Below are 22,544 nucleotides of genomic sequence, written 5' to 3'. Positions count from 1 at the left end.
GGACAGGTTGGTTTCGATGATGGGGGAGGGCCGGCCCGGGGGGCAGGGGGACCTGTGCTCCGGGTCCCGAGGGATACTCACTGCTCTTAGCCAGGACAAAGCTGCCACACTCCTGGGAGCGATTGCCGGACTGATCTGTCATGTTGACACTGAAAATGTCGTCGGCCATGAAGTGGAACACATCCATGTGGCACGTGTACTCTGTGTGTGTGGCATTGTGGGTGGACCGGCGGAGGCTGCAGGAGGTGACCTCGTCCACTAGTTCTCCGTATAGGTCTTGCCTTCAAGGACAGAGCAGCCGATCATGGCTGGAAGCCAGCGGGGCTCAGTGCACAGGGCCAGGGAGGAGGCCCCGAATCTTGGGGCTGGGCGGGATTTGAGGCGAGGCTGGGGGTCACCTGGTCTACCAACACTTTCCCAGGGAAGGTATTCCTTCCCCTGCAGCATCCCCGATGGGCTGTCTCCAGGCTTGGCTTGCATGCCTCCAAGGAACCGGGAACTCACCGTCTCACATAGGGCAGCAACTCTCAGCTTGCCTAGACTGAGCCTAAATCTGTCCCTGTCGATTCCATCAACTGGATCACTGTCCTACGGGAAGGAGGCTAAGGGCCAAATGAACCTCACCCCCTGCTCTGGGTGAATTTCCAGGGAGGCTGTGGAGAATGGGGTTGTCGGGGGGGATGCTCTGGCTTTTTAACTCCCACTGGGCAATAAACAATGGGTCTTGAAGTGTGCATAGGAGTTCGGCAGATACTTGTTTCCCTGCCTACACCTTCAGGCTCTGAACATGACCACCCTTCAGGGCCAATGAACATGACCACCCTTCAGGGCCAATAGGGACGTGTGGACTCTGTTCTTTGCTAAATATTTCTTAGAACAGAAACGTCCGCTCTGGCCTCTGCCCACCTCTCACCTTCTTTGCTTGTTATTCTCGCTCACACTGACTCACTCTACTCGGGCCACACTGACTTCCTCACTATTCCTCAAACTCGGCCGCTCTCCCTCCCTCTGGGCCTTTGCACGGGCAGTGCCCTCTGCCTGGAATGCTCTTTCGCCAGCTCTCCGGCTGCTTCCTCATCCAGAGCGGCCTGTCCTGACCACCTGCCGCCATGTCACTTGCTCTGTACCCCCCTGGCCCAGGTTCCCGTTCCCTTTCATTGTTATCAGAAAGCAGCCTGACGTTGTTTGTGTGATTATCGTCTGTCTCCCCAGATACTTCCCACACTGCAGAGCTTCTGGGACCTCATTGGTCTTGCGCTCTGCTGAGTCCCCCAGGGCCTGCAGGGGTGTAGCATTAATTATGGCAAGACCCCTGCTAAGTCAGGTGAGCCAGAATCCCCCGGCCCTGGATGTCTGACGAGGCTCCTCACTTCCCACCATCCCCCTGGGCGACACCCGACCAGCCCGAGCTGCCGTCAGCAAGAACCCTATTAGGTCATTTAGCCAGAAACCCCCTTACCCTGGCCTCGTCCTATTGGTAATTTTCTATCCACTGACCCCACCCCTGCTCCTTGGCTCTAAATCCCTGCTTTTCCTGTCCCACCATTCTTAAACGAGTGTCGTCAATGAGCTTTTCTTTCACCATACGGACGGATGGGGGCCCCGCGGATTTTGGAATCAAGCGGCCTGCGTTTCAACCCCAGCTCCACCAGTCACCGGCTGTGCGACCTTGGGCAAGTTGCATAACCTCTCTGAACCCCGGAGTCCTCGTTTGTAAAACGGGAGCAATAATCGTGAGGACTGGAAGGGATCATTCACAGGAAGCCCGGAGCAGGGAGGCACGGAGGGCTCAAAAAAAAAAAAAAAAAAAAAAAAAAAATCACGTGGGAGTCTGGTCATCCGCGGGTCTCAAAATTACAATTGGGCTTCCGTGGGCGAGAGAGTACGGCCTTTGGAGCTGGACCGAACTGCCCCGTTCATCTCTCAAGGGCATGCTCCGGACACATCGGTGGGCCCCGTGTGGCCGTCCCTAAGACCGGCACGGTGATTCCGGGCTCACAGTCTTTCTTGGGGCTACACCACATGCTGCTGGTGGCATTGCTGACAGGACTGTCCGGAGGTGGCGGCTGTTATCTTAATTGCTAAGCCACGTGCCCGGCACACAGTGGGTCCAGCTCGGCCTGTGGTCTCCCGCGGTCCCGCTCCACCCAGGCAGTCCCAGGGCCGGTGAGGCCCGGCGAGGCCCGGCCACTTACCAGGTAAGGGTGAGCGTGCCAGGGTGGAGGGTCCATGTCTCCAGGGTGCAGGTGACTGTCTTGAAGTAATCGGTGTAGCAGACGAGGTCTAGGCAACCCCAGGCTGGAAGGTTAGGAAGAGAGAGGCCGTGGTGGGGGGCGGGCCGGAGGTCGAGTGGAGCCTCACTCCTTCACCCCCTCGAGGGCTGGAGGGCGAGTGGAGGCGGGGATCCCGGGGTCAGGACGAATATGGCAACCCAGGAGCCACTGAGATGCGGGCTTGGGGAAGGGGGTCCCTGCCACCTAGGAGTCCCTTGTGTGACCCCCGAGTTTCAAGGCTAGCTATGGAGACAGGACACTCTGAATGTGAAACGTAACAAACGAAGCGGCCCCCACCCCCCTCAGCCCTCTCTCCCCTGAGCCCCGTGTCCAGCCACCAGCTCTGTGTCCCTCCTGGCCAGTCCCCTTCTCGGTGGCAAATCCTGAACTCCCCAGACGCAGGGGTGAATCTGCAGGTCCTGCGAGAGGGATTTGTGAGGTCACCGGGAACACAGCTGGAAAATGCCCCCAAGCCCCCAACAAGGAGGAGCCCTCTGTTTCACAGCAGCTGGTGCGGGACAGGGCGCGGACCTCCGTGGGGCCAGAAGGGCGTCGAAGGAGTAAGAAAACATCCCCCCAAACCAAGAAGCCTTCAAATACTTTGGCCAAAACGTATTATCCTTCTGGCCACACCGCTGCCTCCGCCGAGTGACGTGGGCCGTTTTGTTGGGAGATTTCATGCTCTCCCACCCCCGACATGAATCGCTCCCCTTTATTCTAAAGGCGTAGGTGCAATCGTAGTCTAAATGCACCTAAACGTTTGACAACACATCTAATAACCTTTAGCTTCGTTTTGTTTCGTAAGATCAAGGGCCAAAAGTCCTGTTTCCCCTGCCTCCAACCCCCCAGCTATTTACCAGAAATTTGTTCCCCTTTTTAAGCGGATTCATTCTTAGTGGCTATTTTCCTATGTGTCCTTCACTAATGAAGGCCCAAGGGGGTGGTGGGTACATTCCCTTCCTGGGCCTCACTTCAGGCCAGAAGCCAGATCTGCAGCCAAGGAGGCTGTTGCCAGAAAACCCTTCTTCGGCTGCCCCTGCCATCTTATAGATGAAGACCTGGAGGCTCTGAGACCGGACCACACCTCCAGCCACTCTGGGTCCGGGTCCGGGTCTGGGTCTGGGTCGCGGGGACGCTCACCCAGGAAAGGAAATTCTCATCTGAGCTACCGACTGACATCCGCAGGCACAGCAGACATTACTAATCGATCACGGCACTCTCTCCCCTGGGCGACCCTCAGAATCCTCCTCAACACAATTCTCCGTGTGGCCATCACCGAGGGCGCTGAGTTGTGGCGGGGAGTCCAGCTCTAGGAGGAGGCATCCCCCCCCCCCACCCCGGGGAGGAACCCAGGGGCCCCGCGCCAACACTTGGTGGTGAAAACCCCTTTTGTCTTGATCTTGGCAGGGCCTAGACCCCGGGGCCTCAGAAGCCACCGTGCTGGCCACGTTCATATACTCCTTGTTTATGCTCGGGTTATTCTCCCTCAGGGTTCCAGAAGTTGGAGGGGAGCTGCCATTCTCAGCCAGGCTCGAGGTCACCAGGGGACAAAGTTTGTCCCAAACTTAACATGAGACACTGGGGAGGGGACAGCAGCCACGAAGCCAGCGTGGATGTGCTTTCAGGGGCCCAGTGGCCTGGTCGGTAGCCCAACCCCCGGGCCACCCCCTGGCCCGGGTCAGCAAAGCGCGCAGGAGGCTGCGAGAGGCCGGAAAAGTGGACGTGTGACTCATGACTGCTCCGAGTCCCTGATTGTAAGCTGGGGACACTGGCCCCCGTGGAGGGTGTGGGAGTATGCGGGTGGCATCACACCAGCACAGACCACGCTGCCTGCCCGGGGCACTCAGTTAAAGCAGCAAAGCAAAGAGGCTAAGCCCACGGGGATGAGACAGACTTAGGGTTCCAGCGGCCTGGCTGTGTGGCTCTGGGCCTATCCCTCAACCTCTCTGAGCCTTGGTGTCCTCAAGTGAGAACCGGATGTCCGGGCAGCACGGACTGCACGGGGCGGTGAGGTGATTCCCGGCACCCAGTACGCAGGGAGGGATTATTATTTGCACCCACGGGGCGTGGCCCCCTGGCGGGTGACCTAGCACGGGTGCTGGTCACTCAGAAGAGGAAAATAAAAGAGGCAGACATCTGTTTCCTGAAGAAACTATTTGAAGCTCTGGGTCTTTCGGTAAAAACCAGAGAGAAATTCAGAGTCAGCAGAGCAGCGGCCGAGGGACCCCTGCTTCCAGTCCAGCCCCGCTGTTGAGCCTGGATGCCGCGTCCCGCCTCCTCCGGGAAGGCTTCCTGGATCTCTCAGCCCCGGCTGTGCCTCCAAGTCTAACCTCTGGCCTTTCCCAGCGCAGGTCTCTGACTTCTGTCCCTCCGAACTGCAGCGTCCTCTAGTCCCCTGGGGCGCCTTCCAGGGTTTGGCTACTTTGGTCTCCACCTCCCCTCCTCCCCCCCAGCTGGGGACCAACCGTGCCTACTGGGGATCCTGTGGTTGTTGAAAAACATCTCTCAGGAGAGCCAGTCCATCAAGACAAAAGGAGGTTAGCCCAAAGGCAGGACTTCCTCACTCCGAGGAGCGGCAGCTGCAGAGACGAAGGAGTCTCTTACCCCCTCAGGGGGACCCGAAGACCCCAGCTGTTTGCTGCAGAAGCCGGGCCGCCCGCGGGACTCAGCACCAACCCCTTCCGGCTAACGGAGCCCTGCGGTTGCACGGGTTCAGCGTGACAGAGCGGGCTGGTCCAGCCCAAGCGGGCAGACACCGCAGCCCCTGCCCCGGAGCTTCCAGCCATTCCCCGGATCCCACAGGCCGGCCCGGTCCTCCCCACCCGCAGGCCTGGGGGCGCCCCTACTCACCACCCTGGAGCATCAGCAGGGACAGAGGGGCCGCCCAGCCACACAGCATGCTGGCTCTCGGGATCCTGGAAGAGACGCACAGTGAGAGGGCGGGCCCAGGCCTGAGGACCCAGGGACCCCGAACAGCCTCCCTGTCTCTGGTCCTTTCCCTCCCTTGGAAGCCTTGCCTCGGATTCTTGCAGAAGCCAGAGTTTGAGGAGCCCGTGGACGCTCCCAGGGGAGGGGACGCTGGTATTTGACAAGCAGAGATCTTGAGTCCTGTTCTCCACGAAGCACCCGTGTGGATGCTAGTTGGCTAGTTGGCCGGATGCTAGACGGGCTCCCCACTGAATAGCAGATCCAAGGGTTAGCCCACGAAGGAGAGCCCTCCTGGATTCCAAAGATAAGGTGAGCCCGGAACGAGACTTCCGCGTCGGTCACAGAGCCCAGGTTAGTGAGTACGCCAGGAAGCTTGCGGGGAACCCAGGCCGGACCCCCCGGAGGACCCACACCCTGACTCCGGGACCCGGACGAGACGGCGGAGAGGCCTCTTTGGAGAACTGCACGGACCTGCCCGGGAGGAGCGACCCACCAGGCTGACGCCGCAGGCCTCTTGCGGGCACTTTGCCTGCTGCATCCCAGCTCTGTGTCTGCTTAAGCAGGTGCCAGCCAGAGGCCCCGGGGTTCACCTGCCCAGGCCCGGGAGCCCCATCCACACTGGCCCCTGGGGTCAGGATCGTAGCTGGAACGGGAGCCTAGAGGGATGACCCATGCAGGGGCTGAGCTATACACGCGGCTTCTTCCAGACACGATCCCTGAGCCCACAATGGGAAGACACCCCCCCTGCCCCGCCATCCTGGGTTTCCCCCCACCCTACTCTGGCCCCACTAAGAGCTCCCTCTGAGCTCCCTAACGAGTCACCAAGCAGGCAGTGGCTAAGCGCACTCAGAGGTTGGGATCACCAGCTGCGTTGCTCTGGGCGGGTCACTTCCCCTCTCTGAGCCCTAGAGAGACGGTAAAGCCTGCTTCCCAGATTCTTGGGAGAGTTCAAAACAGCATTTTGCAGACAGCCCTGGACGTGGCCCCTGACACATAAACACCCAACACACAGCTGTGACTCATACAGACTTTAGAGCATTCGAAGTAGAGGGACCCCGGAATGCTCTAGCCAAGAGGTCCCTAAATTTCTCACTTTCAAAATGTGGGCCATATTTGTAGGTCGTGTGTACTTCATTTATTTAATGTTTTCTATAAATGAGCTCCCTTAAAAAAATCTAACTCCAGCGGGGCGCCTGGGTGGCTCAGTCGGTTAAGCATCTGACTCTTGGTTTCAGCTCAGGTGGTGATCTCACGGTTCGTGGGTTTGAGCCCCGCATCGGGCTCTGCACTGGCAGCACAGGGCCAGCTTGGGATTCTCTCCCTCTCTCTCTCTGCCCTTCTCCTGCTCTCTTTGTCTCTTGAAACTAAATAATACACAAAATTGTTTTAAAAAATCTAACTCCAGACTCATCCTAAGCAATAATATCCAGAGCTCTTGTGTTTTTTCCTCACACACCTTAAAATAAATAGCATAGCTATGAAAATAAAATAATGTTGGCTGCTGAGCGCTGGCTGTTGTACGTACGTGAAGATAGAACCAGATAAAATAGTGTTGAAGACAAAAACTTTTCAGTTTTTACCAGCCTGCAGGAAGCTGGTAATCTTTTTTTTTTTTAATTTTTTTTTTTTTTGAAAGACAGAGAGAGACAGAGCACAAGCAGGGGTGGGGCAGAGAGAGCGCAGGGGACGCATAACATGAAGCAGACTCCAGGCTCCGAGCTGTCAGCACAGAGCCTGACGCGGGGCTCGAACCCACAGACCTCGAGATCATGACCCGAGCCGAAGCCGGACGCTCAACCGACTGAGCCACCCGGGCGCCCCTGGAAGCTGGTAATCTTTATCACCTCTTAAGGACAGCCTGCCTGAAACTTTCTCAAAACCTGAGAAATACAAATCCAGAGTCCCCATGGCATTATTTGAGGACCTGGATCCAGCCGTATCTGATGTCCACCTCTGGCCTTTTCATTTATACAAGCTGGAGAAAAAACACACCCTATTTGGCTCAACCACGTTGAATTATATTTCTCTTGCTTGCCCCTAAAGATATCTGGTTACAGTGGAATAGAGCAAGGGGCCCAGAATCTGAAGCCAGCGTCTCTCGGAGCAAATAACAGCTTATCTCTGGTGTTTCTTCTCTCTGACCTCGGTTATCATCTCTAAAAGGGGGACAATCATGCCCACTGCACCTGGCAGTTTGGGTCAGTGGAAAACAGATGTGACAGTGCTCCGTGGAGTGTAAAATGCTATACAAAGGTGTTGGGTTCTTGCAATTACTGGCCAGCTTCTGTGAATTACTCAGCACCCCCTTAGCCCTGAGGCCCCATCATGCCTCTCTGCCTTTGCATGAGGCGAATTCGTGTGCTGAGTCTCCTCCTCGAACACCTTTCCCCCTCCCGACCCTCTAAACTCAGTCTTCGTGGCCCCCTTCCTCTACCTTTGTATCCGTGAAGCCTCCTTGGAATGTTCCAGAACGCCTGCCACTTAACTGCCTTCAAGGTTTTCACGGGCGCTATTATCTACTTGCTAATGATCTTTACCTTGCCTTCCATTTCTGGCTCCAATAAACATGTCCCGAAAGGAAATGAATCCCTGCAATCAACAGGTAACTGGTATGAAATGGAGAGACCGTGTCACCGTGGTGGTTACAACACAGGCTCAGGGCCAGCCTGCCTCAGCTCAGACCCCAGCACTGCCGTTTATAGGCGGTGTGACCTCAGGGAAACTTCCCGGGCCTCAGAGTCCTCATCAGTGAAATGGAGACAATCCTAACCGTACCCACCTCGGAGGGGCCCTGGGAGAAGTACGTTACTCAGTGTTTGTAAAGCCTCGGGAACAGTGCCCAACATATTTGTAGATGTTCTGTTGGTGTTTCTGAAACAAAATGGTTGCTCGGCTGTACAACTAAACGCAAGGAAACAAAAGAGAGCAACTGAATTTGAGTGAGATGCCATCTCCAGCCTGACACGTGCAAGTGGGGCAATCCCGCCCGCGTCCATCAAAAAGGAGGATTCAAGAGCATCAGAGGGGTGTCGAGGGCCACATAGCGCCAAACTGAGATTCTCACCACTTCCCGGATCAGAGGACCAAAAGAAGACTGAAAAAGGCCTAACCCTTTCATTCGGGGGTGCAGGGATATTTCACACCTAAAATCAGCCCCTCCATTTGGGAAACAATAGCCCAGAATGGTAAAGGCCTCCTCCCCGGTCCCATCGCGCTCTCCCTGCGCCAGAATCTGCCCCTCGGTGGGTCTTCATGCTCAGGCTGAGTCGTAGGGACAACAGCACTTTCTCCCCAGGTGCACACCAAACCACCCGTGTGCTTTCTGAGCGAAGGGCAGAGGGTCCCCTAGGCGCCTTCCTGCGGTGGGACCCCCTGTGGAAGGGCCTACCGCTGGGATCTCCTACAATGGAGTGAAGGGCGCCCGGATCCCAGCTGTGCGTCCTTGGGCAAGTTCCTGGCCCCTCTGATTCTCTGTGTTCTCATCTGTAAAATGGGGATGGACCGGAGCCCTGGAGGGGTGTTTATCCACCAGGCTCAGAGTTCAGGGGTTGTAGTAGTTCAGACTAAAAGCCGAATTCCAGGAGATTCTAGGGAAGTAGAGAAGCTTGGAGGTCGGAAATCAGAAGCAGGAGAAGGAGGGGCCATGGGATCAGAAAGTGCTTAACCTCACAGTCAAGAAAGACATGCAAATGAAAACCACAATGACGTGCCGTTCAATTTTACTAGGTTGGTGACAATTCAAAGTCTGACAACATCGCGTGGCGCTGAGGACACGGTGTCATGGAAACACCTATTGACGGCCATTCGCGTCTGGGAAATAATGTGGATACCCTTTCGCGAGAGAATGGAAAGATGAGTTGCGGTGTGATCGCTCCGTGTGAAAATGAATCGTAGCTCCGCACCAACAAAGCAAGTGACCCCCCCAAGCAAAATGCATGATGAAGATAAAATAAAATAAGCAGAAATTCATGTAAGACCATCTCTGTCACAAAAACACTGTGTAAAACAGCGCTCTCTCTATCGTTTAGGTGAACATACCTGTGTCCTGGCCGTATAAGGAAATTCAAGGGGACGATAAAAAAAACATCAAACTGTGAATAGTGTAGAAAAGGAGGGGATGGGATGGGGGGGCGGTGGTATCCAAATGTGTCAACAGTTTGGTGAAACCGAGCAAAGCTCCCATGGGTGTTGGCTCCATTATCTGATACACCTTTTTGTACGACCAAACTGTTTCATAAAAGGTCACATGTCAGTTAATCTCGTATTTGTAAAAATAAAACGTGAAGGGGGACTTCCATTTCTGGCTACGGTGGAGTAGCTGTTATCAGATGGAAGCCCTACAGTCGAGAACAGCTACTAAGCAAGAAAAAAACGTGAGAAGACACGAGAGACAGCGACCAAGTTAGAGAGTAGTTGGGAGGCCGGGGTTCCAGAGAGAGAGCAAAAAAAATGCATTGGGATCCTGCACGCAATTTCCCCTCAAATCATTTGCCAAGTCATTGCAAATGACCCAGCAGCAGAGAGAATCTGGCAAGAGGCCGAAAACCGAAGAAGAGATTTTGACAATTTCACAAGGCTGAGGGAAGTCTTGGAGTTCAGGGCCTGACAAGGAAGATGGGACCTGGTAAATACCCAGTTATTCGGGAAAGGGTATACCTTGGGAATAAGGAAAAGTCAGGACCTGTTGAGCTGTGACTGCATCCAAATGACCTGCCTGTCTGCTAGGAGAAAGTTAGGACCTATGTGGAAAAGGTTAGCTTCACTCAAAGCCTCTATATTTTTCATGCACAATGTCCAGCATTCAATTAAATTGACAAGGCAGACCAGGAAACAGTACCAAATGACCAAAAACCAAGAGGAAAATAGAAACGGACACATGGGTGATTCAGAAAGTGGCATTATCTAACACGATTTAAAAGAACCCGGATGAGGATGTTCAAGAATTCCACCAGAAATCTAGAACCTATTTAAAAGTAGAAGCCCCAGCACTAAGAAAATTCAATTAATCGCAATTTATAAGAATTGAATGAATTTAGCAACAGATTAGTAACATTAGAAGAGAGGATTGGTGAGCTGGAATGGAAAGCACTCAGACTGAAGCATGCAAAGAAAAAGAATGTTTAAGAATACAGAAAAGAGCAAAAGAGACATATCCATTGCGAAAAGGTCCCACGTACATGGATTTAGAACATAGAGGAGACAGAACAAGTCGGAAGCAATAACAGAGACATTGGTTAAGAATTTTTCAAAAGTAGAAAAAGACATTAATCCAAAGATTTGAAAAGTCTTACAAACCTCAAGAAGGACAAATACAAAAACGATCAAACAAACAAACAAACAAAACCCACACTCTACACACATTATAGGAAAACTATTTAAAATTTTAAAGAAAAATACATACTAAAAGCCAACTTAGAATTTTATATAAAAGAAAATCCTTCGCAAAAATAAGGCAAGCTCAATATGAAAAAAAAAAAAAAGATCTACTAAAATCCCACAGTTAACATTATACTTAATGGTGAAAAACTGAAAGCTTTTCCTGTAAGATCATAAACGAGACCAAGATGTCCACTCTCATGATTTCTATTAAACATTGTATGGGAAGTTCTAGCCAAGACAACCAGTCAAGAGAAAGAAATAAAAGTCATCCTGATTGGAAAGGAAGAAGTAAAGCATTTCTGTTTGCAGATGACATGATCTTGTATATACATTCTGAAGAATCCACACCAAAAAGCCAAAGTGAAACAAAACAAACAAACAAAAACTATTAGGGCTAATAAGTTTAGCAGGGTTGCAGGATACAACATGAAAAACAGGATACAACATGAAAAACCAATTGTATCTTTGTACAACAGGAATGAACAATCTGAATGTGTGATGAAGAAAGTAACTTCAGGGCTCCTGGGTGGCTCAGTTGGTTAAGTGCTGGACTTTGGCTCAGGTCACGATCTCGTGGTTCGCGAGTTCGAGCCCTGGGTCGGGCTCAGTACTGACACGTCGGAGCCTGGAGCCTGCTTTGGATTCTGTGTCTCCCTCTCTCTCTGCCCCTCCCCTGTTCTGTCTCTCTCTCTTTCAACACTAAATATTGCATTTTAAAAAAAAAGAAAGTAATTTATTTCACTTACAATAATATCAAAAAGAATGAAATAGAAATTTAACAAAAGTGCAAGACTTGCACACCGAAAACTACTAAACATTGTTGAAAGAATGATAGAACACCCAAATAAATGGAAGGCTATCCCACGTTCATGCATTGGAAGACTCAGTATTGTTAAGATGACTTCTCCAAACGACCAACGGATTCAAAGTTATCCCTATAAAAAGCCCAGCTGGCTCTTTTGCAGAAGTTAAAAAGCTGATCTTAAAATTCATATGGAGACATGGAGGGCCAGCATAGACACAATAATCTTGAAACAGAAGAACAAAATTGAGGGACTCAGACTTCTCCATTTCAAAGCCTACTACAAGACTACACCAATCAACAGAGTATGATATTAACCTGTATATAGATCAATGGAATCGAATTCAAAGTCCAGGGAGAAACTTACACGTTTGTGTTCAAGTGATATTTGACAAGGGTACCAAGACAATTTGCTGGGGGGGAAATAGCCTTTGAAACCAACAGTGCTGGGACAATGGGACATCCACATGCAATAGCGTGAAATTGGACTCCCATCTCATACCATATATGAAAGCTAACTCAAAATGGATTGAAGACCGCGCTGTAAGAGGGAGAACTATTAAACTTTAAAAATAGAACACAGGCGGAACTCTTGGTGACCTTGATCACATAGTAGTTTCTTAGCTATGACCCCGAAAGCACAAGCATCAAAGAAAAAATAGATACATTGGACTACTTCAAAAGTTAAAACTTTTGTGCATCAAAAGACACTAGCAATGGGGCGCCTGGGTGGCTCAGTCGGTTAGGCGTCTGACTTCGGCTCAGGTCGTGATCTCACGGTCCGTGAGTTCGAGCCCCGCATCGGGCTCTGTGCTCACCGCTCAGAGCCTGGAGCCTGCTTCGGATTCTGTGTCTCCCTCTCTCTCTGACCCTCCCCCGTTCATGCTCTGTCTCTCTCTGTCTCAAAAATAAATAAACATTAAAAAAAAAAAGACACTAGCAAGAAAGTGAAAAGGCAATATACAAAATGAGAAAAAAAATTGGATTTTGTTTATGTTTGTTTATTTTTTTTACAGTTTCTTTAGTTTTGAGAGAGAGACACAGAGAGAGGGAGTGGGGGAGGGGCAGAGAGAGCGGGGAGAGCAAGAATCCCAGGCAGGCTCCCCACTGTCAGCAAAGAGCCCGACGTGGGGCTTGAACTCACAAACCACGAGATCACGACCTGAGCCAAAACCAAGGGCTGGATGTTTAACTGACTGAGCCACCCAGGCGCCCCTGAGAAAAAATATTTTTAAATTATATATTTGTTAGGGCTCTAGTATCAGGATATTTAAAGGGTTCTTACAACTCAAGACCTAAAAGATAACACAATTTTAAATTGTACAAAATATTTGAACGGACATTTCTCCAAAGAAGTTATACTCATGAGCAATGAACATATGAGAAGATGCTCATCATCATTAGTCATTAGGGAAACTCAAATAACGCCCACTAGATGGCAATTTTAAAGACAGAAAAATTAAAAGTGGGGGAAAAAGATGTAGCGTTTTGGAATCCTTATACATTGCTCATGGGATTGTAAAATGATACATTTGCTGGGACGCCTAGGTAGCTCAGTCAGCTGGGTGTCCGACTTCAGTTCAGGTCCTGATCTCACAGTTCGTGAGTTCGAGCCCCACGTCGGGCTCTGTGCTGACAGCTCAGAGCCCGGAGCCTGCTTCCGATTCTGTGTCTCCCTCTCTCTCTGCCCCTCCCCTGCTTGCTCTCTGTCTCTGTCTCTGTCTCTCTCTCTCTCTCAAAAAATAAATAAACGTTAAAAAGATTTTTAAAAAATGGTACATTTGCCATAGAAAGCAGTTTAAAAGTTTCTCAAAAAGTTCATATGGGGGGGCGCCTGGGTGGCTCAGTCGGTTAAGCGGCCGACTTCGGCTCAGGTCATGATCTCGCGGTCTGTGAGTTCGAGCCCCGCATCGGGCTCTGTGCTGACTGCTCAGAGCCTGGAGCCTGTTTCAAATTCTGTGTCTCCCTGTCTCTCTGACCCTCCCCCGTTCATGCTCTGTCTCTCTGTCTCAAAAATAAATAAACATTAAAAAAATTTAAAAAAAAAAAAAAAGTTCATATGGGGTTACCACATGGCAAAGCAAACTGACTTCTAGGTACAGAGTAAAAAGAATTGAAAACATACGCCCATTAAAAAAAAAAACCTCTGTATCTGAATATTCACAACAGCATTATTCATAACAGTCCCAAACTTGAAGCAGCCCCAATGTCCATCAGTTGAATGGACAAAGCATAGAATATCCATAGAACAGATTATTATCCAGCCATAAAGATGAATAAAGTAGTAATACATGCCTCAACACAGATGCATCTTGAAAATTTATACTGAGGTAAAGAAACCGGGCACAAAAAGCCACATATTGTATGACTCCATTTACATGACATTTCTAGAACAGGCAGATTCATAGAGCCAGGAAAGAGATTAGTGGTTGCCAGGGGCTGGAGCTTTGGAAGGAGAGGGAATGGCGGATGATGGCTAATGGGTATGGCTTTTTTTTTTTTTCTTTGGGTGATGAAAATATTGTGTAGTTAGCAGGGCTGATGGTCGTACAACTTTGTGAATGTACTAACAGCCGCTTAATCGTACACTGTTAAAAAGTGAATAAATAAATCCGTGAATTAGATCTTAATTGCGATTTTTAAAAAACGTGAATCTTTAAAAATAAAGATATTTTTCAAAGCAAACCAAAGCAAAACACCTTAGAGAATTTGTCACTAATAGACCCTAACTTGTCACTGATAGGCTGATAAGGTCTTAGGAAGGTTAAACTTATGCAGAATTAAAACACATTACCATGATGCCCCAAAGGTAAGGAGTGAATAAAGTTAAAGGTTACTGTATTGTCTGGGAAATGATAAAAGGACCAACACAAAGTAGACTCAAAAAAAAAAAATCAAATATGCATATTGTAATCTCTAAGATAAGCCCTAAAAAATTATGAAAGAAAATAGAAAAGAAACATATAATACTAATGTTTTAAATTTTATTCTTCCAAAAAAGGAAACAAAGAAGAAAAAAGGAATAAAGAATAGATAGACAAAAGGAAAACGAATAGATTTAATCCCAAACACGTCAGTACTTTCATCAAATGTAAGTGAACTAACCCTAGAATGAAAGACATAACTTTGTATCCAAACTTGACATTAAGGGGCACCTTGGTGGCTCAGTCAGTTGAGCATCTGACTCTTGATTTTAGCTCAGGTCATGATCCCAGGGTGATGGGATTGAGCCCCATGTTGGGCTCCCCAGTGAGCTTGGAGCCTGCTTAAGATTCCCTCTCTCTCCTTCTGCCCCTCTCCCCTGCTTGTGCTCCTTCTCGCTCTCTCTCTCTAAAATAAAAAATAAATAATAAAAATAAAATTTAACACCTTGACATTAAAAGAAAGTAAAATTTGGGGCGGCTGGGTGGCTCAGCCAGTTAGGCGACCGACTTCGGCTCAGGTCATGATCTCGCAGTTTGTGAGTTCGAGCCCCGCGTCGGGCTCTGTGCTGACAGCTCAGAGCCTGGAGCCTGTTTCAGATTCTGTGTCTCCCTCTCTCTGACCCTCCCCTGTTCATGCTTTGTCTCTCTCTGTCTCTCAAAAGTAAATAAATGTTGGGGCGCCTGGGTGGCTCAGTCGGTTAAGCGGCCGACTTCGGCTCAGGTCATGATCTCGCGGTCCGTGGGTTCGAGCCCCGCGTCGGGCTCTGTGCTGACAGCTCAGAGCCTGGAGCCTGTTTCAGATTCTGTGTCTCCCTCTCTCTGACCCTCCCCTGTTCATGCTTTGTCTCTCTCTGTCTCAAAAAATAAATAAACGTTAAAAAAAATTTTTTTTTAATAAATAAATAAATAAATGTTAAAAAAATTTTTTTAATAAAAAAAAGAAAGTAAAATTATAGGTCAATCGTTCTCATAAATATACAGACAAAATATTAACAAATCAAAGGTAACGATATACACAAAATGTGTATATGTGTATATGTGATACACATCATTATCACGTGAGGTTTATTTCAGGAATACAAGGTTAGGTTGACATTTGAAAGTCAGTAATCTATGTCATCACATTAGGAAAATAAAAAACAAAATGTGTATCATAATTTAATAGGTCCAGAAAACACATTTAAAAAATTGTAACACCCATTCGTGATTTTTTAAAACACTCTCAAAAAACCAGGAATAGAAGGAATCTTCTTTGATCTGATAAGGAGCGCACAGACATGCATGTGTGCATAATATACACAACCAACATCATGTGTAATGGTCAAATACTGAACATGATATACTTGAGGGCAGGAAAAAGACAAGTGTCTTATCCTGGAGGCCCCAGTCAATGCAGTAAGGCAAGAAAAATAAATAAATTTATAAAGATCAGAAAACTATAAAGAATAAAATGATATAAGGACTGAGCACCTAGAAAAGTCCAGATACTTAACAAACTATTAGAATAATAACCATTGAACAAGGATACCGGATATGAGAACAATATAAAAAAAATCTACTGTATTTCTAAAGATCAACAAAATTGACAAACTTTTAGCTAGACTGACAAAAGTAAGAGAAGACTCAAGTAACTAAAATCAGAAAAGAAACAGAAGACATTACGACTGATGCCACACAAATAAAAAGGATTGTAAGAGAATACCACAAATAATTATACACCAACAAACTCAATAATGTAGAAGTGGATAAATTCTTAGAAACATACAACCTACCAACACTGAATTACGACGAAATAGAAAATCTGAACAGACCTATAAATAGTGAGGAGGTTGATTCAGTCACCAAAACTGTCACAGCAAAGAAAAGCCCAGGACCAGATGACTTCACTGGTAAATTCTACCAAACATTTTAAGAAAAATTAATGCCACTCCTTCTCAAACTCTTTTGAAACATTGAAGCTAAGAGAACAATTCCAAACTCATTTCATGAGGGCAGCATTATACCGATATCAAAGCCAGACAAAGAAAACTCCAAACCAATATCCCTGATGAATACTGATGCAAAACTCCTTGATAACATACTAATAAATGGAATCCAACAACATATTAAAATGACTATATGCCACAATCAAGTGGAATTTGTCCCTGGGATGCAAAGATGATTCAGTATACAAAAATACACCACATTAATAGAGCAAAAGACAAATCACATGATCATTTCAACTGATGCAGAAAAGGCATTTGACAAAATTCAACATCTTTTCATGATAGAGACATTTAACAAGCCAGAAACAGAAGGAAATTATCTCAACCCAAAAAAGGTCATATATGAAAGGCCACAGCTAACCTCTTAGTGGTAGAAAATTGATAGATTTTCCTCTAAGGTCAGGAACAAAGCAAGAATGCCCATTCTCACCACTTCTATTTAATATAGAACTATAAGTCCTAGTCAAAGGAATTAGGAAAAAAAAAAAAAGGCAGTCAAATTGGAAAGGAAGAAGTAAAATTATCTCTGTTCATAGCTGACATGACCTTATATAGAGAAAACTCTAAAGATTACACACACACACACACACACACACACGTTAATTAACAAATACATTAACAAATTCATTAATTAACAAATTCACAAATTCACAAATTAATGAACAAATGATATAAAATCAACACTCAAAAATCAGTTGCATTTCTATAGGTTAACAATGAACAATTCAAAAGGAAATTAAAATAATATCATTAATAATAGCGTCAAAAACAATCAAATATTTGGGAAGAAATTTAACCAAGGAGGTGAAAGACTTGTACTCTAAAAACCACAAAACATTGCTAAAAGAAATGAAAAGAAAGCACAAATAAATGGAAAGACATCCCATGTTCATGGATTGGAAGACTTAATACTAAAAATGTCCACAGCAATCTACAGATTCAAGGCAGTTTCTGTCAAGATCCCAATGGCATGTTTTGCAGAAATAGGTTAAAAACCATCCTAAAATTCACATGGAATCTCGAAGGACTCTAAATAATCAAAGCAATCTTTGACAATGAAGAACAAAGCTACAGACCTCACACTTCCTGATTTCAAAACGTATTACCAAGCTACGGTAATCACTGTAGGTATAGACATAAAGGCAGACAGGCACATACTGCTGTATAGACAGACAAAGTAGGTATTGGCATAAAAGCAGGCATACAGATCAATGAAGCAAAATAGAGAACCCGGAAATAAACCTTTGCATACACGGCCAATGAAGAAAGGACTCTTTCTTTGAAGAACTCCTTCGGTGAAGAAGGACTCTTCAACAAATGGTGCTGGGAAACCTGAATATGAAGCATGGACTCTTCCCTCATACACAGAAATTAACTTAAAATGGATTAAAGACCTATAGGTAAGCCTTGAAACTATAAAACTTCTAGAAGAAAACATAAGGGAAAATTTCAGAACATTGGGCTTGACAATGATTTCTTAGCTATGACACTGACGAGAAAGACACAGACAGCAAAGCAAACGTAGACAAACAGGACCGCGTTAAAAGCCTCTGCGAAGCACAGGAAATAATCAATAAGGTGAAAGGACAACCTAGAGAATGATACCAAATATTTTGCAAACCATATACTGAATAGATTCAGAATTATGAACTCCTAGCATTCAGTAGCAAAACAAAACAAAACAGAGCAAATGGCCTGACTGAAAAATGACTAAAGGTCTTGCATAGATATTTCTCCAAAGAAGATTGAAAAACATGGCCAACAGGTGTATGAAAAGATGCTCAATATCATTCATCATCAGGGAAATGCAAATCAAAACCACAATGAGTTATTACTGCACGCCTATTAAGTTGGATACAATGTTGGTGAGAATGTGGAAAAACCGTAAGCCTTATGCCCTCTTTGTGGGATTAGTAAATGGTGCGGGCGTGACCGAAGACAGTGTGGAGGCTCCTCAAAAAATCGAACAGAGAACTACCATGTGATCAATCCAGCACCCCACTTCTGGGTAGGTATCCGAAAGAATTGAAAACAGAGTCTCAAAGGTACTTGCACGCCAATGTTCACTGCAGCATTAGTCACAACAGTCAGGACCTGAAAGGCACCTAAGTTTACCAACTGATGAATGAATAAAGAAAATGTGCTACACACATACGATGGAATATCATTTAGCCTTAAAAAAGAAAGAAGGCTACAACGTGGACGAATGTTGAGGACATTACGCTAAAAGAAATAAGCCAACCACTAAAAGACTGAACACTGCATGATTCCACTTATACGACAGATCTGAAGTCATCAGACTTGTAGAAACAGAAAGCAGAATGGTGGTTTTTCAGGGGAATGGGGGGGTGGTGGTGGGTAACGGGGAGTGGTTCAATGGGTATGAAGTTTCAGTTGTACAAGGTGAAAAAGTTTCAGAGATCGGTCATACAACAACACACATACGCTTAACAATACTGTCCTGTTCTGTATGGTCCCTGCAAAACTTGTTAAGAGGATACAAAACATGTTACTAGTTTATGAAGTCCACAGCTGGGATGCTCTGTCTTGCACTTATGACCTCAGCAGATGGGGGGGGGGTGTCTGCAAACCCCCCTGCAAACCTTACAAGGTAAGAAACAAAAGAAAGCTACAAAACAAAGGTAAGAAGTCCCCAGCTGGGGACTGGGTTTGGTAGCTATTTCTTTCTATATCTGAAGCTCCAGTTTGAAAAAGCGTGTTAACAAAGTTAAGAAAGTGTGAAGAAGATCTGGTGTATTTCTATATACCAAGAGCAAGCATGATTAAAATGATACCATTTGCATCAGCATAAGAAATCAAATACTCTAATGAGCCCCAGTGAAAGACGTACAGGACCTCTACACAGACACCTACAAGATATTAGTTACATAAATTTTTAAAGGTATCAATAAATGGAGGGAGATACACGGTCACGAATTAGAAAATTAAGCAGTTTAAAGATGTCCATTCTCCCCTCGTTGGACTAAAGTTTCAAATGAAATCTCAAGTTTCAAGAAAATCCCCAGCAAGATTTCCTTTGGTGGAAATTGACAAGCCAGTGCTCAAATTTATACAGAAATGCAAAGACCTGAGAAGAGTTTAGAGAATCAAAAATAACGTGGTATTGTTGCAAAGGAAAAAAACCTTGCCAATGGAAAGGAATAGAGTCCAGAAATAGACTGGTGTTTATAGTCATTTGGTTTTCAAGAAAGGCACTACCGAAAAGTCACAGGAAAAGCATGATTAAAACAAACAAACAAAAAAGATGCTAGATCAATTGGATATTCACATGAGGAAAAATGAACCTTGACCTTCCACTTTATATCATACACAAAAACACATCCAGATATTTTGCAGACCTACTGTCAGAGGTGAAACAATAAAACTTCCACAAGGAGACAGAGGATAATATTTTCATGACCTTAGGGTCGATGACGCTTCCTAAACAGCACATAGAAAGCTCAAGCCATAAAGAAAAAGACTGATAAATTGAACCTCATTAAAATTAAGAATTTTTGTCCCCCAAAAGATTTCATTAAGAGGATGGAAAAGGGAAATGGGAAGAGATTATACCTGTATCTATACAATATAGGTTTCTTTGATATAATTATATATATAATTCATATATTTTATATAGTTACATATAATATGTAATATATATAAATTATAAAATGTTATATATCATTTTTATGTATCTGTGATATATATATAGCTTGTGTGTGTGTGTGTGTATACACACACGTATAGATCTGTATCCGGAGTATGTAAAGAACTCCCACAAAACAATAAACAAGGGCACCTGGGTGGGTCAGTTGGTTAAGCGTCCGATCCTTGATTTCGGCTCAGGTCACGATCTCACGATTTGTGAGATGGAGCTCCACGTCCGTCTCTGCCCTGACAGTGCAAGAACCTGCTAGGGACTCTCTCTTCCCCCTCTCTCTGCCTCTCCCCGGCTTGCTCTCTCTCCCTCAAAATAAATGAATACACATTTAAAAAAATTTATTTAGGGGCGCCTGGGTGGCGCAGTCGGTTAAGCGTCCGACTTCAGCTCAGGTCACGATCTCGCGGTCCGTGAGTTCGAGCCCCGCGTCGGGCTCTGGGCTGATGGCTCGGAGCCTGGAGCCTGTTTCCGATTCTGTGTCTCCCTCTCTCTCTGCCCCTCCCCCGTTCATGCTCTGTCTCTCTCTGTCTCAAAAATAAATAAACGTTAAAAAAAAAAATTATTTAAACACAACGATAAACAGCACAAAACTCCGTTTGGCAAGAAAGGAAAAGAGCTTAAAGAGACACTTCAGCAAAGAAGACCTTCCAAATGGCCAAGAAGCATAGTAAAAGTTGCTTGAAATCATGACTCATCATGCAAATTTACATCTCTGTGACACCACTACGTCAACCCGGAAAGGCTAAAATGAGAAAGGCAGACACCATGCCGCGTCTACGAAGGACGCAGCGTAACCCAAACTTCTCAACCTCCCCTCAGTCTTCTGGGGTGCGTGCCATTCGGCACGGCCACCCTGGGACGCTTCTGCTGAACAGAACCCCACTTCTAGACCGGGCATCGAAGAGAAACGTGTACACGCGCAGACGTGGGCCGGAGGGTCCCCGCAGCGGCATTCACAACCTCCCCAAACTGGAAAGAACCCAAGCTTTGGTTACCCCGTGTCTTTCCCTCACTGACGCTTCAGGAACGGGACTGTGGAGGGTCACAGGTCAGCCGTCATCTCCAGCGGGGCTCGGGCGGGGATTGGGGCTGGAAAGTGAAAGGTAGGTGAGGAGTGTGGTAAAAGCAAAGTGGCCCGTTTCCCAGAGGGACCGAGGAGAAACGAGGTGGGTGAAAAGGGACTCCCCAGCCATGCCAGAAACAAGAGCCAACGGGTCGCCAGATGGGGAAGTGTCAAGACTGAGGGACTTCCCGAAAGGGAACATAGGCGAAAGGGCTCCCAGCTTACCCCTGGTCTTCAAGGACTTCTGCCCACCTGCCCTCCGGCCGGCCTCCTCCCTGATCTCTCCGGCACCCAGCTGTGGCCCTCCCAACCACGTCCCCGTTGCAACTGGATCATTCGGTGGCTCCCCATTGCCCTTCAGGGAAGACCCCAAATTTCTTAGCGCAGCATTCAACACATTTCGGGATCTGCCCCCCCCAACATTCGTTCCCTCTGGCCCCCGGCACCCATCCTGAGCTGCAGGTACCCCAGGCTCCCGACAGCTTCACCAACAGTCCCCATGCATCTGGCTTCCACACCTCTGCACGAGTTCTTTCAGCCACCGGAACGTTCTACCCTCCGGGGCGGACTGACAGCCTCCTACTCAGTCTTCAAAATCCAGTTCGCTTGTCACCTCCTCTGGCAGTCTCCCACCCCTCCAAAGAGTATGAGTCACTCCTTCCTCTGGGGTCCCTCCCTCCACCAGGGCACCCTGCTCGGGGTGCTTTCACGGACGTTCGCAGCAACAGGCAGGCAAGGACCGTGTGCCTCTTGGCTACCGCTGAACCACGCCAGGGGTGAACCGGTGCCCGACACGCAGTGGAGGCTCAAAACACTTGTGACACGGGCGGCCACGTGAAACGGTAATGGGTTTGGAGGCCCACCCTCAGAGCTAAAACCTACATAGACCGTGCACTCCGAAATGAATTGCTATTCTTTTCGACTCCACTCTCTTAAATGTGGTGCCTGGAACATCTTTACGTAGTCGATAAGCGTAAAATCTCCAGTGCTCCCACTCTCCTCCTCCACCCCAGGGCCTTGGCACATGCCTCTGTCCAGAACGCTTTTCCTCGTGCTTCTCTGCTTCCTCATCCTCTGGTTTCAACTTCAGTGTCGCCTCCTCCAGGAGGTGATCGCCACTGGCTGGTCTGGGTCTCCCCTGCAGTGCTCTGGGCCCCACATCCTTCTGTTTCCTTCTTCACGGTTGTAATATTAGGGTCAGGTCAGTAAACGCTTCTGTTTTTGTGTTTACGACCTGTCTCTGTCCCGGAGCATAAGCCCCGCCCCCACCCCCACCCCCACCCCCGGAGGCTGGGAAATCATCTGTTTTGTTCACCAAAGAAAGTATCCTTAGTGCGCAGAACGGGGCCGGGAACTCAGTGGGTGCTCGACGAGTAGCTGAGGAGTTGGCAAACGAACGAAAGAGGGTACGAGTTGCCGTGTCCAGTTACACGAGGAGCGAGGAGTGGGGCCGCAGGCAGCCCCCGAGACATCTGTTTCCCCATCAGCTTCATCACGGTGCCCAGGAACTTCCCTCCACCCTGAGCAAC

General features: G+C 47.5%; 1 protein-coding gene across 4 annotated transcripts in view; it reads right to left on the bottom strand.

Moving 5' to 3' along the window:
• The window catches only part of IL21R (interleukin 21 receptor), a 34,424-nt gene that overhangs the window by 7,558 nt on the left and 4,322 nt on the right, over nucleotides 1–22,544 (bottom strand). For 3 of the 4 annotated variants that reach the window (XM_030300829.1, XM_030300830.1, XM_030300831.1), the window contains exons 2-4: nucleotides 5,124–5,188; nucleotides 2,196–2,298; nucleotides 82–281 (exon numbers count right to left, since the gene is read on the bottom strand). In XM_030300829.1, the coding sequence (XP_030156689.1) occupies nucleotides 82–281; nucleotides 2,196–2,298; nucleotides 5,124–5,172 (352 nt within the window). In that variant the 5' untranslated portion in view covers nucleotides 5,173–5,188. Of the gene's footprint in view, nucleotides 1–81; nucleotides 1,789–2,195; nucleotides 2,299–5,123; nucleotides 5,189–22,544 lie in introns of those variants that run through there. The other variant, XM_030300832.1, reaches the window with a different exon arrangement.

Source organism: Lynx canadensis, chromosome E3 (assembly GCF_007474595.2).
Source record: "Lynx canadensis isolate LIC74 chromosome E3, mLynCan4.pri.v2, whole genome shotgun sequence".
Lineage (NCBI taxonomy): Eukaryota > Metazoa > Chordata > Mammalia > Carnivora > Felidae > Lynx > Lynx canadensis.
Note: the sequence above shows the minus strand (reverse complement) of the source record. Positions and strands in the feature narration are given on the sequence as shown.